The sequence below is a fragment of the Gopherus flavomarginatus genome, chromosome 3 (genome assembly GCF_025201925.1).
Source record: "Gopherus flavomarginatus isolate rGopFla2 chromosome 3, rGopFla2.mat.asm, whole genome shotgun sequence".
Classification (NCBI taxonomy): Eukaryota; Metazoa; Chordata; order Testudines; family Testudinidae; genus Gopherus; species Gopherus flavomarginatus.
In genome coordinates, this window is record NC_066619.1 from 238,992,133 (window position 1) to 239,006,537 (window position 14,405).

Below are 14,405 nucleotides of genomic sequence, written 5' to 3' on the forward strand. Positions count from 1 at the left end.
CGAAGAAGAAAAAACAGTTACTCAACTCTCGTAACTGTTTTCTTCGAGATGTGTTGTTCATGTCCATTCCAATACCCACCCTCCTTCTCCTCTGTTGGCGTAGCTGGCAAGAAGGAACTGAGAGGGTGGCTGTTCGGCAGGGCTTTATATTGAGACCCATGAAGGCATGACTTCAGGGGGTGCACGGACTGATCCGATGGATGCTGCTGGGGAAAAATCTTCTGACTGCTGTGCACGTGCGCGCACACACAACTGATTGGAATGGACATGAACAACACATCTCAAAGAACAAGTTTTATGAGAAGGTGAGTAACCATTTTTTCTTCGAGATGTGGTGTTTCGCACAGATTCCTCAACCTGCCCTGCATCCCTGTTAATTGGATTCCCACTTTTCAGGATTCTTATTAGTGAAGGATCTGAGTAGTGGTTGCAGTCTCCTGCCCCTTATACCTTCAGCTATGGTAGCCAAGAGAACATCAGGGACCTAGTCAGAGTTACAACAGATACTGCTAGTCAGAAAGGATCTGGCACACAAGGGGGGCATATGCACCAAGAGTGGAATATGTGTTAACAGCACATCTCGAAGAACCACAGTAACTGTGGTTCTAAGTAACCGTTCCTTTTGGACTAATTACTGTACCTTGTCACTGATCAAAGTGCATTGTGCATCATCTCAGCCATCCTCCATCAGGACTCCTGAAGATTATGGGCACCATCCCACAAATGCAAGCTGTCTGCATCTTGGAATTAGGGCAGCTAGTGAGATATCCAGAATGGAGTGGTTCTTCAAAAGGACATTTTTGATCTAGCATTCTCCTTGACTTTATCTAAAAACAAAAATACTTCATTAAAATAACATGCAGTTTTGTAAAAATTGTTTAACAAAAACTTGAAATAGTTCTGACTTGTTTTTTGTTCACTTGTGTGAGTGAAGTAGAATACAGGAAGTATGTGTGCATAGTATTTTTTCTGAATTGTACATTTTACCTTGTTAACAAAATAACTATTTTAATTCAATTAACAGTTGTGCATTTTTGTTCCAGAAAAGACATAAAGCTGATAATGCAGTGAACAAGAAACAAACACAAGGTAGGAACCATTTAAAAAATCTCTAAATTGTGCAGCAAAGAAAGCCTAAGCTCTGAAAGGGGAGAAACCAATCTTCCTATAGTGCAAATTTGAACATTAGAAACAATGCCTGACTATAGTCAGGTCAGTTCCAATGGGCAACACCTAGCAGGGAGAGATTATTAAAATTCAACGAACATTGGCCTAGAATCGTAGGACTGGAAGGGACATCGACAGGTCATCTAGCCAAAGTCACCCGCACTCATGGAAGGATTAAATATCTACACCATCCCTGACAGGTGTCTGTCTATCCTGCTTTTAAAAATCTCCAGTGATGGAGATTTCACAACCTCCCTAGGCAATTTATTCTAGTGCTTAACCTCCCTGACAGTTGGGAAGTTTTTCCTAATATCCAACCTAAACCATCACTGCCACAATTTAAGCTCATTACATTTCACAGGGTAAGGAGAACAATTTTTCTCCCTCCTCCTTGTAACAGCCTTTTATGTACATTAATGCCTCTCTCCATGTTGGATGGATGAGTCCTGGATATGGTTCAACAAGGGTAAATACAATTTTCAAAGATACCAGATTGTCATTTTCTCCCTTCTCCAGTGTCCTCAAATCCACAAAAGAGGTGAAATATGCTAAAGTCTGTAGAACATCTTTTGCAAATCAGCAGGCTAGAAAGAGTTCCTGAGGCAGAGATGTTCTCTGGCCACTAGTCAGTCTTGTTTCTGGTACCTAGGAGATCTGGGGAGAACAGAGCTGTGTTGGACTTACCACACCCTAACAAGTTCATAAGGGGGACTAGATTCAAGATGGAAACCTTGAAGTCAGGACTAATGGCGTTCTGCCGGGGGATTACTTTATGTTGGTCAATTTGAAGGAGGCCTGTCTTCGTGTGCCAGTTCACCATGGGCACAAGAGATTTTTGTGATTTGCTCATGAGACCAATCATTTTCAATACAAAGCGCTGCCTTTGTGGCAGTCGTCCATGCCCTTGAGTGGTCACAAAAATCTTTGTTGTTCTAGTGGCTTTTCTCAGGCAGAAGGGAATACTGGTATATCCTTTCCTGGATGAAATTCTAGTAAAACCTCATCGAAGAGGGGTCCACTCATGTGACTCAGGCAATGATCCAGATTTTGCAACAGCTTGGATTTATAGTAAATCTTGGGAAGAGTCATCATCAAGAATCTCAGTGCCTAATTCATCTTGGAGTGTTGATAGACACAGAGGCCCACAAAATCTTTCTGGCAGCCAAAAGATGGAACTAGAACAGATAAGCAATTATCCTCCTGAGGAAGTGCCCAAGGACATCAGCAGGCACCCTAATTAGTGATCTTGGGATGATCATGTCCTGCACTGGGATAGTACCTTGGGCAGAATGCATATAAGCACTCTCCAGAGTTTCCTGCTGGCCATTCCCTGCCATTTTTTTTTCCATCTTGGAAAGTGAACATTCTTTCAGTAGTGTTGAAATCCCTGGATAGCGATGAGTCCAAAGATATTCAGGGTGGGGGGTTGGCCATATTGGAGCCCGAGAGGTGTGTCATAACAACAGATGCCATTCTGGAAGGGTGAGAAGTATTATCCAAGAAGTTGGTCGCTCAAGGGACATGGCCCTTCTTGGAATGAAAGAAAAGTATACATTTTCTAGAGCTGAGAACAATATATAGGCTGTTCAACAACTGGCCCCAGCATTGCCAAATGGCTGTGTTGTGACAATAACGAACAATACATCAACGATGGTGTACATAAACTATTGGGGAATACTGGACCAAGGGATCTACAAAAGGAAGCAGCATCATTGATGTAGTGAGTGGAGGCCCATCTATGGTCTATCAGGACCTTGCATATCAAAGGTTGCCAGCAACGTGAAGGCCAAGTTAATGGGCAGAAGGAAAATTGATGATGCAGAATAGGGTCTTCAAAACAAATCCTTCTGTCTGATCATCAAAAAATACGGAGTTCCTATTGTATGTCTTTTTGCAGCCAAAGAAAACTAGAACGTTCACCAATAGTTTGCAGGAAAACTGGCATAGGCATAGATGTTCTTGGCATAGGTATCCTGTCACTCAAGTGGCCAAAGGGCTTACTTTATGCTTTCCCATCACTGATAAACATCACCAGTATAATACGGAAGATCAGAAAGGAGGAAGCAGAAATTATCTTAGTAGTCCCCCCATTAACCAAGGGAGGCCTTGATTTCCTGACCTTGTGAACATGTCAGAGCCACCGTTGTTCTTGAATTCAAGGCCAGATTTGTTATCCCAGAGTCCATTTCTTCAGCAGGATCCCTCCCTGTTCTATCTCAGTTGACAGCTATATTCATCATTTCCCAGGCCTGCAGCCTAATTGACCTTTCATATGTAGATGGTTGCTAAATCTTGTTGCTTATTTCTCTTCAGTATCACCAAAATCCACCTTTCCTTGCTATCTCCATTGCAACAACCTTGTCTCATGCCTTGGCCATCTTACATGTCAACCTTCTTTTGGCCTTCTTGCCTTCTCTGCTTTCCATCTCCAGGCAAATCAAAATACTGTATGAAAAGTCATGGTCTCTCCTCTCAGTTCTGACCATATCACCCACCTTTTTGAATACCTAAAATGTATTTCTATCTCCTGTTGCATCAAATTCAGGCTTTTCATCTTTACCTGTTAGGCCTCATATAATGTTGCCATACCAACATATTTGCATTTATTTCCTCATTTCCATTCCCAGTGCCAATTCTTTCATTTTACCCTATTTCCCAGCCTCAGCTTGGAATCTGCTAGCATGGTGTTCCTTATATCTGGAACAGTCTTCCTTTCCCTCTCTGCCTAGCATTCTCTCTCCTTCAAATCTCTACTTAAATTCCAGTTCTTCAAAGTAATACCTATTCTCTTCTCATTAGTAATGCCACACTCTGTCTCACCTTATATATTGTCCAGTAATTTAGATTGGTTTTTTTTGTTTGTTTTAATGCTGCATTCTACAGAGCAGGGAACATGTCTTTATCTGTGTTTAATAAACTGCCATGTATGTTGCTATGGTGCTTCTTATAAATGATTTGTGATAAAAATAAAAGGATAATTGATAGGGTTCTTCTGTACAGTAGAAAATCATGTCAACATTTTTATCAGCGAGTATTCTTGAGATTATTTCCTATAGTAATTTTATAAGATTTCAATTCAGATCATGTTGTTTCTTCTAGAATCTAATACTTTTGGAAGCATCGCTCATCAAATCTCATATTAAAATATGTGTTAATTTCCTTAACTTTTTATTTCATTCTGCTTCATACACATTTTATGCTGTAATTAATTAATGCAAGAAGTATGGGGAATAAACAGGAAGAACTAGAAATATTGGTGAATAATCACAGATGCAACATAATTGGCATCATAGAAACATGATGGGATAATTCATATGATGGGAATATTTGTGTAGAAGGGTACAGCTTGTTCAGAAAGGATAGGCAGGGAAAACAGGGAGGAGGTGTTGCCTTGCTATCAAAGATGTATACAGTTGCACTGAGACAGAAAAGGAAGGCAGATCTGTTGAATGTCTCTGGGTAAGGATAAAAGGGGTTAAAAAAAAGGATGATGTCATGGTAGGGGGTCCATTAAACAGGAAGAAGAGGTGGATAAGACCTTTTTTTAAACAACTAACAAAATTATCCAATACACAGGAGTTGGTGATGATTGGGGGACTTTAGCTACCCAGACATCTGTTGGGAAAATAATACAGCAGGTCACAGATTATGCAACCAATTCTTGGAATGCATTGGACACAACTTATTATTACAGAAAGTATAGAGAGTGACTTGTGGACTGGCTATTCTGGATTTGATTATGATAAACAGGGAGGAACTGAACTACTTGAGAATCTGAAGGTTGAAGGCGGCGTGGATGAAAATGATCATGAAAAGACAAGAGTTCATGATTCTTAGGAACAGTAGGAAGGAAAACAGTAGAGTAAAGATAATGGACTACAAGAAGGCAGACTTTAGCAAATTCAGAGAATTAGTAGGTAAGTGCCTGTGCAGAGCAAGTCTAAGGGAAAAAAGAGTTCAGGAAAGTTAGCAGTTTTTCAGAGAGACATTATTAAGGGCACAAGAGCAAACTATAACAATACGTAGGAAAGATAGAAAGTATGGTAAGAAGCCACACTGGTTTAATCAGATTTTCAATTATCTGAAACTTGAAAAGGAGTCCTACAAGAAGCAGAAACTAGGTCAAATTACAAAGGATGAGTATTTAAAAAAACAACACCACAAGAATGTAAGGACAAAAATAGAAAGGCCAAGGCACAACAAGAGATTAAACTAGCTAGAGACATAAAGGGTAACAAGAAAACATTTTACAAATACATGGAAGCAAAAGGAAGACCAGGGACAGGGTAAGTCCATTACTAAATGAGGAGGGAAAGATAACAGAAAATGCAGCAATGGCCTGTAATGGGGTGGACTAGGCCAAAAGGCCCCCTGCTGGAGGCCTCAAGGTTCTGCCACGTCCATGCCAGGGAAGGAGCAGTGGAGAGGTCCTCCAAGCAGGCTAGAGTGGCTGCAAGGGAAGCAGCCAATCAGGGCCCAGGAGGGCCATATAAAAAGAGCTGCAGAACAGAGTAGCAGTTAGTTGCTGCTTGGAGCAGGAGACGAAAAGATTGGAAGAGCAGCAGGGCCATGGATGGTTTCATAGCAGGGACCGGGAGGAGCATTGTGGGAGCTCCTGGCTGATTGCTAGGACTGAGTAGGGACTGAGCCTGGGGAGGAATGCAGAAAGATGGTGTCTCCAGGGAGGAAGCCCTGGGGATACAGCCCCATACTAGGGCTGGACTACTTAAATACTAAAGCCCAGGGAGGGCTAAAGAGAAACAGGCTCTGGTGGCCCGTATACCCGGAAGGGGGTTGAACTGGTTAACATGCAGACAGTGTGACTCAGCTGGAGTGCTGTGTCACTGACAAACCTGCCTGAGAGCCACCAAAAGGAGTCACCAGAACTAAAGAATGCAGACGCGCCCAACCAAAAGGGGCACTCGTGAGCAGTGGGTGCCAAACCCATTATGTGACTGAAGTGTTAAATACCTTTTTTGTGTCAGTTTTCACCAAAAAGTTACCAGCGATTGCATGACTAAGAGAGCTACAGAGTAAATGGGGTAGGATCTAAGGCTAAAATAAGAAAAGAACAAGTTATGAATTACTTAGAGAAATTAGATGTCTTCAAGTTGGCAGGGTCTGATGAAATACATCCTAGAATACTTAAGAAACTGACTGAGGAGTTCTCTGAGCCATTAGCAATTATCTTTGAGAACTACTGGCTAGAAACCTGTACTCAGAGAGTAGTTATCAATGGCTCATGATTGAGCTGGAAGGGATGTCGAGTGGGGTCCCACAGGGATTGGTTCTAGATCTGGTTTTATTCAGTATCTTTACAAATGATTTGGATATTGACATAGAGAGTGTACATACAATTTTTGTGGATGATACCAAGCTGCAAGGGATTGGAAACATTTTGAAGGACAAAATTAAAATTCAAAATTATCTTGACTAACTGGATAAATGACCGGAAATAAATAGGATGAAATTCAACAAGGACAAGTGCAGAATTTTACTTTCAAGAAGGAATAATCAGTTGCATAAATACAAAATAGGAAGGAGTACTGCAGAAAAGGGTCTGGAGATTATAGTGAATCTCAGTCTAAACATGGGTCAACAATGTAATACTGTTGTAAACTAAGTGAACATAATTCTGGGATATGTTAACAGGGTGTTATACACTAATCAGCACTGATAAGGCCTCAATTGCATCCGACAAAGTGGGTATTCACCCACGAAAGTTCATGCTCCAATATGTCTGTTAGTCTATGAAGTGCCACAGGATTCTTTGCTGCTTTTACAGATCCAGACTAACATGGCTACCCCTCTGATAACTGCAGTATTGCGTCCAGTTCTGGATACCACACTTTGGGGAAAATGTGGACAAATTGGAGAAAGTCCAGAGCAACTAAAATGATTAAAGGACTAGAAAACCTATGAGGAAAGACTGAAAAAAATGGTTTTGTTTAGTCTAGAGAAGAGAAGACTGAGAGGGGACAATAGCAGTCTAGAGTACATAAAAGACTTATAAAGAGGAGAGTAATACATTTTTCTCCTTAGTCACCAAGAACAGGACAAGAAGTAATGGGCTTAAATTGCAGCAAGGGAGACTTAGTTTAGACATTAGGAAAAACTGCTTAACTGTATGAGTAGTTAAGCACTGGAACAAATCGCCTAGGAAGGTTATGAGTCTCCATCATTGGAGTTTTTTAAGAACAAGTTAAACACCTCTCAGGAACGGTCTAGATCAGAGGTTCTCAACCTTTTTCTTTCTGAGCCTCCCCAAATGTGCTATAAAATCTCTATGGCCCACCTGTGCCGCAATAACTAGTTTTCTGCATATAAAAGCCTGGGCTGACGTTAGGGGGTAACAAGCTGGGCAATTGCCTGGGGGTCCCACACCACAGAGGCCCTCATGAAGTTACATTGCTCAGGCTTCAGCTTCAGCCCCAGGTGGTAGGACTCAGGGCCCTGGGCTTCAGCCTCATGCAGTGGGCTTCAACTTTCTACCCTGGGCCCCAGCAAGTCTAATACTAGCCCGTCTTGGTGTGAAACCTGTTTGGGGCCACCCCTGATTGAGAAGCACTGGTCTAGATAATACTTAATCCTGCCTCAGCACAGGAGATTGGACTAGTTGGCCTATTGAGGTCTCTTTCAGTCCTACATTTCTATGATTTCTGACCCTATAAAGTCTTGTGATATATAGTTTGTATGAAAGGTGCTATACAAATTAAAATTTAATTTTTACAGTTGAAATGCTTGACCTGAAATAGCAGAGAATGTGTTGTTCAGTAAAATGCCATGTGAATATACTGCTCTATTTTATACACGTGATTTTTAGTAACAAGAACACATGAGGAGTGTCACCTATAAACAGAAGTTTTAGTGTTGTGCAGTCTAATTATGTGTCTTTGCTTTTCAGTATTGAGAAATGGTGCTTGGGAGATTGTCCACTGGGAAAAGGTGTGTATTTGGTTTTTTGTTTTTAGGGGTGTAAATTTTATGTTTATACTGACATTTGATACAATTTATATAATTTATGTCAGAGTAAATGACAGTCATATGAATTAAATTACAAGTATGATGGACAGCATTATATTTTTCAGTTTTTAGTAGCACTTTCTAGAATATTAAATTTAGCTTGTTTAGTAAAATGTACTTTTAGGCCCAAAACCAAATTCCTCATTCAGGCAAAACTATCATTAATAGTTCAGTGGAAGGTCTGCCTGAATAGTATTTCAATGAAAGTTTTGCCTGAATGTCTTCAGATTTGGGGCTATTAGCACATGGTGTATCTGTACAAGTACCTTTAGAATTATTAAAATTAATAGACAAGAAAATAGCTCAGTTTTTATATATTGAGCAAAGATTAGTAAAAATGTTTTTAAAGTTACTTAATATATTTTCAAAGCTTACCTTGTGTTTAAAATACTAAAAACTTAAAGCATTGTTGTGAGGTAATAGAGCAGTGTACTGCTAAAGCTGGGAAACATTCAGAAGTTCTGTTCAAAAAGTATTTCTTCATACAACGCACAGTCAATCTGTGGAACTCCTTGCCAGAGGATGTTGTGGCGGCCAAGACTATAACAGGGTACAGAAAAGTAGATGATAAATACATGGAGGATAGGTGCATGAATGGCTATTAGCCAGGATGGGCAATGATGGTGTTCCTAGACTCTGTTTCCCTGAAGCTAGGAGTAGTCAACAGGGGATGGATCACTTAATGATTACCTGTTCTGTTCATTCCCTCTGAAGTTACTGTCGGAAGACAGAATACTGGGCTAGATGGACCTTTGGTCTGATCCAGTATGGCTGTTATGTTCTTATTAGCAAATGTTTGTCAAAAAAACAGCTTTCATAGATTTGTGTAACTTGAGGTTTCAGTAATTTTGATTCAATCAGATCTCTTTTTCCCCTTGTGGAATCATCTGCTTGCAAACAGGAGAGGTTTAACATCATGAGATTCACATTTGTTTGCATGGGTTACAAATTAGCTGGAACCAGGAGCAGGCATCTGCTGTGATACAAGTTTAGGGAAACTAATTTCCTTTTGTGTAACTAAGCTAAATATAAATCTGACTATAGAACAATAATAAGAGTTCCCAATATCAAGGGCGATTAAAGCGGAATATATTCAATGCCAGGAATACAATGAGACTGGACCTTATTTCAGTGGGATTTGGGTACCCAATCCACCTAGACTCTTTTGAAAATAGTTGCCTAAATTTTTAACTGTCTTTTTGGCAAATTGAGGATTTACCTATATGTAAAAGTTAGAGATAGATTATGTGTTTGACTGTTAACCAATTCAGTTTTCTTACAGGTAGATGTTGGAGATATAGTTGTAATAAAAGGCAAAGAGTATATACCTGCTGACACTGTACTTCTCTCATCAAGGTAGAGATGCCCACTGATGCTTACAATGTAGAGGCTGGTTTCTCTACCCTGCATTAATTTTGTGATTGCTCCAAGGAAATAAGAAATAAACAGAAATACTCTTTACCTCTCCCATAATTTTACATTTAGTATTTAAAAAAAATCTGCATTTGGGTATTTAAAATCTTAAACATTTTTTCATGCTTGGCATATATAATAAATAAAAGGAATTGTATCAGTCAGTTTTTTTAGAATTACATTGAGGGGTGTGCTAATCCCCTGGGGCAGAGGTGGGCAAACTACAGCCCACAGGCCACATCTGGCCCTGGGACCCTTCTGCCTAGCCCCTGTGCTCCTGGCCCCGTGAGGCTAGCTCCTGGCGCCTCCCTTGCTGTTCCCCCTTCCCTGCAGCCTTAGCACAATGCTCTGGGTGGCGGGGCTGTGAGCTCCTGGGGCAGCACAGCTGCAGAGCCTGGCCTGACCTGGTGCTCTGTGCTGCGCGGTGGCATGGCTGACTCCAGCTGGACCAGCCCCCAGTGCTCCAGGCAACACTTTTAAGGGGCAGTTGAGTTTGGGGTGGTGGTCGGGGCGGTCAGTGGGTGGGGAACAGGGGTCCCGAGGGGGAAGTCAGGGGGGCGGTTATATGGGGGGGCAGTCAGGGGCAGGGGTTCTGGGAGAAAACAGGGAGAAGGAGTGGTTGGATGGGGCAGGGTCCCTGGGGGCAGTCAGGAATGAGAGGAGGGGTTGGATGGGGCAGCGGGGGGCAGTCAAGGTTGGGGGTTCTTGGGGCTGTCGGGGGACAGGGAGCCGGGGGGTACATGGGGCAAGGGGGGAGGGGTGCTGTCAGGGAACAGGAGGAGTTGGATTGGGCAGGAGTTGGGGGGGGCCATCAGGGGGTGAGAAGTGGGGGGGTTGGATATAGGGCAGGGCCGGGCCATGCCTGGCTGTTTGGGGAGGCACAGCCTCCCCTAACCAGCCCTCCAGACAACTTCCAAAACCCGATGTGGCACTCATGCCAAAAGGTTTGCCCACCCTTGCCCTAGGAATATTATATTGCCAGGACCTTTAATGCATTTAAACTTAATTCTGTTGTTTGATATAATGCATGGATTTAACTGTTTGACTAGATGTCTATTACTGCATTTAGCCAAATTAACTTTTCACTATATTCATAACAAATTCAGTCATTTTTAAAGATACATTGATATTTTGCCCCATACAACAGAAGTCTGTTTTTATGAATAGTTGCTAATTTTAAATTAACACAAAAATAAATCTTAACATAACAGAGTAACCAACAAACTATCATGAAATTTTACTTATGATGTGATGTTTTTATGAACAGAGAATTTACTTTAATTCTTTAATATGTAGAAGTTAAATAGAATATCTGTATATTCAAACCAAGTTTTCAAATTATATAAAGCTTCTGTCTTCAAACATGAAACAAAAACTCTATTTATATTAATCATAACATAACACTGCATAAAATCATAAATAGCATAAACAATTGTTTTTATTTTTAATGAATATTCTTCATTTCCTTGGACAGTTTCATTTATGAAAGCCAGATTTTATTATGTGGAAGATGCACTTTTTTCAGAATCTGTTTGATCAGGTCATGCGCTAATTGCAGTATCTATTCTAACAAATACTTTGAAATAAGAATGATTTAAATGCTTCAGAATAATTTATGTATTTTGATTTGCAGTTGTATGCATCTATTTTCTGATTTTGTTTATTTTTTGTATTACCATAGGGCCTAGGAGCACTAGAAACCCTAACTCTAAGTTGACAACTTGATTGTGAATGAGAGATGATAGGCCAAGTGGGGATTGTTTAGTCTGCAGAAGAGAAGAAGGAGGGAGGATTTGATGGCTGCTTTCAACTACCTGAAAGGAGGCTCCAAAGAGGATGGATCTAGACTGTTCTCAGTGATACCTGATGACAGAACAAGAAGTAATGGTCTCAAGTTGCAGTGGGGAAGGTTTAGATTGGATATTAGGACAAACTTTTTCTCTAGGAGGGTGGTGAAGCACTGGAATGGGTTACCTAGGGAGGTGGTGGAAGCTCCTTCCTTAGAGGTTTTTAAAGTCAGGCTTGACAAAGCCTTAGCTGGGATGATTTAGTTGGGAATTGGTCCTGCTTTGACGTCCCTTCCAACCCTGATATTCTATGATTGACTGTAAAGGACCTTGAAAGTGGCTACAATGGAAGCATTTATAACTTAAAAGAGTGTTTGTGCATATTTGGGGTTAAACTTTATGCATGTGTTTACTTTATTGAAGTTAGTAAAACTGTTCTTGTGCATAAAGTTAAGCATGTGCATAAAGTGTTTGCAAGATTAGGATCTTTTGTAGTCTATAAAAGGTGGTTGGGTTGGAAGGAGTTGAATTGTTATAAATTTGGGATTTCTGTTAGTGTAGCTCATCAGTTAAGACCAACATTTCCTAATGATAATCTAAAATCAGAGAGAGAGAGACAGTATATTCATTAATTACAATCTATGGATTGTCTAATGCAAGAGATAACCTGTCACAAAGCTAGGGAGAGGAGATAGATTTTCCCCAAGTGGCGTCCCAAGTTTGGGAAACACTGTGTTAGAGGAATTTTCATATGAAGGATTATTTTAAGGCTTCAAATCCTTAATTAGCAAGACAAACTGTAGTATTTCAGAGGTCCCGATAGGTCATGGAATTAATGTCATCCAGCTGTCCAGTATTACAAAGTAGATATCTTTGAAGTGCTGATGTAATAACATAAAATCATTTGGGTTGTAAGCATTCTGCCTAATGAATCATTCTGTTTGCTTCATGGCAAGATTACAATAAAATCATGACTGTTGTGGATAAAGTAAATAAGGAAGTGTTGCTTTCTCTTTCTCATAACACATGAACCAGGGGTTACCAAATGAAATTAATAGGCAGCAGATTTAAAACAAACAAAATAAAATATTTTTTCACACAATGCAGTCAACCTGCGGCACTTCTTGCCAGAGGATGTTGTGAAGGATGAGTATAACAGATTCAAAAAAGAACTAGATAAATTCATGGAGAATAGGTCCATCAATGGTTATTAGCCAGGATGGGCAGTGATGATGTCCCTAGCCACTGTTTGCCAGAACCTGGAAATGGGCAACATGGGATGGATCACTTGATGATTACCTATTCTGTTCATTCTCTCTGGGGCACCTGGCATTGGCCGGTGTCAGAAGACAGGATACTTTGGTCCGACCCAGTATGGCCATTCTTATGTTGTTAGTACTTATTTCCAAAGCATCTTACCATTTCTGTCCTCCTGGGGTAGAATTTTGTAACTCAGAGGTGTTCCTTCTCCTTCCATACCTTGTTAGGCAGCACAGTATCTGAGGAAGTGAAATCTTTTAGTTCCTTCTGTTTGGTGAAAGCCCCTTTCATACACAAACAGTGTGTCCTCTCTGCATTATCACAAGAGTGTAGCAGTAGAGGAGTTCTCTACTCTCTTGTTTTGTTTAGGAGTAATGACAGACATGAAGAGAGAGAGAGACCAGAAGATGTCTTGATAGTCCCAGTCATTATAGGACCTATATGCTAAGTCTGAAAAGAAGGGGAGATGGCACAGTCATGTGAGGCTTGGTCTACACTACCACTCACATCTGTATAACTTATGTTACTCAGGTGAATATGCGCTCTCCTCCCCACAAGCAACATAAGTTAAACTGACTGAAGTGCTGGTTTGGGCAATGCTATGTTGGCAGGAGAGTTGCTCTCATGGAGGTGCATTTATTATGCTGATGAGACAGCTCTCTCCCATTGCCAGAGAGCGTCTTCACCAGACACGCTACAGCAGCACCCTGAATTTTCCTCATTCATGGCATCTTCTGCGGCAGCAGCTATCTGATAAGCTGTGTGGGGCTCCAGTCTTTCCCCTCCACTCGCACTCAGGGGGGTTAATTCTGTCCTGTATCCTAACTCCACTTGGTGTAGGACAATGTGAGAGCTATCAGAGAACTGCTTTACAGCTCTTTGATTTTATGGGCTGGTATGGATGGGGAATGGGTATGGTATATGTGTTTGAAAAAGAGCGCCTTCTGTGCTTCCTTCTTAAATTCATTCATTTGGAGATGCATTTCGATATCAGGAAACTATTCTCTTTCCAGAATGAGTGACAGAGATCAGGGATCAGATCCCGAACTTCATGTGTGTGTGCCAGATCACTCTCAAGTAGATTGTGACATTTTATGTTAACATGGTTCTATGGGCCAGGCTCTATTTTAGGTTGCTAAAATGTGGTTGGTTCTCGAGCAAGGAATAGCAGTTTTTGGAGAATTTGACTCAGAGTTCTTGATTACTTTGGGAAGTTTTATCCCTGATACAGTGGAAGGACTCGTATCTTTTTGTGACTGAACTGACAAATTTGGAATAGACTTGCGTCACAAAGGCTCCAGCAAACAGAAAATGGACAAAAGAAGCATATCCTTTACATATTTACATCCTTGACTGCTGCTGAGATTTCAGAATTCAATGATTTGATGGTGGGGCTTGACATCTTGACTATTGCGTTGTTGATCAACAGGCAATATGGATTTTAGATTGGCATCTGTGGTCCAAACACGTCTGCTTCTAAATTATTGGGAAACACCTGTGCAAATCACAGAGCCTGAGAAAGGGGAAGGGGGAAATCTTGCCAGACAGTGTAATTGATCAAATGATTTCTCCAGGAGACTGGTTTCTAAATCCAAATATCTTTGATTTGATTGTCCAAAGATGAAGCCATCCAAGTATAGACCCATTTTCTTCATCTTAAGCCAATTCTTAACAATTCTGAATCATGTTTCTTTGCCATGCTTTCAGTCCCCTGTACCAGATCCACAGACTACAAGGGAATATTTGGATTTGTAT

The 14,405-nt window shown here is 40.8% G+C and overlaps 2 protein-coding genes across 5 annotated transcripts in view; one reads left to right on the forward strand and one right to left on the reverse strand.

Moving 5' to 3' along the window:
• LOC127048267 (uncharacterized) overlaps positions 1-14,405 on the reverse strand; it is a 426,185-nt gene that overhangs the window by 316,490 nt on the left and 95,290 nt on the right. The gene's annotated exons all lie outside the window — the stretch shown is intronic.
• The window catches only part of ATP8A1 (ATPase phospholipid transporting 8A1), a 267,561-nt gene that overhangs the window by 52,452 nt on the left and 200,704 nt on the right, over positions 1-14,405 (forward strand). For 2 of the 4 annotated variants that reach the window (XM_050947405.1, XM_050947406.1), the window contains exons 5-7: positions 1,044-1,089; positions 8,072-8,112; positions 9,473-9,546. In XM_050947405.1, coding sequence (XP_050803362.1) covers positions 1,044-1,089; positions 8,072-8,112; positions 9,473-9,546 — 161 coding nt within the window. The remainder of the gene's footprint in view (positions 1-1,043; positions 1,090-8,071; positions 8,113-9,472; positions 9,547-14,405) is intronic. The other 2 variants (XM_050947404.1, XM_050947408.1) reach the window with 1 other exon arrangement.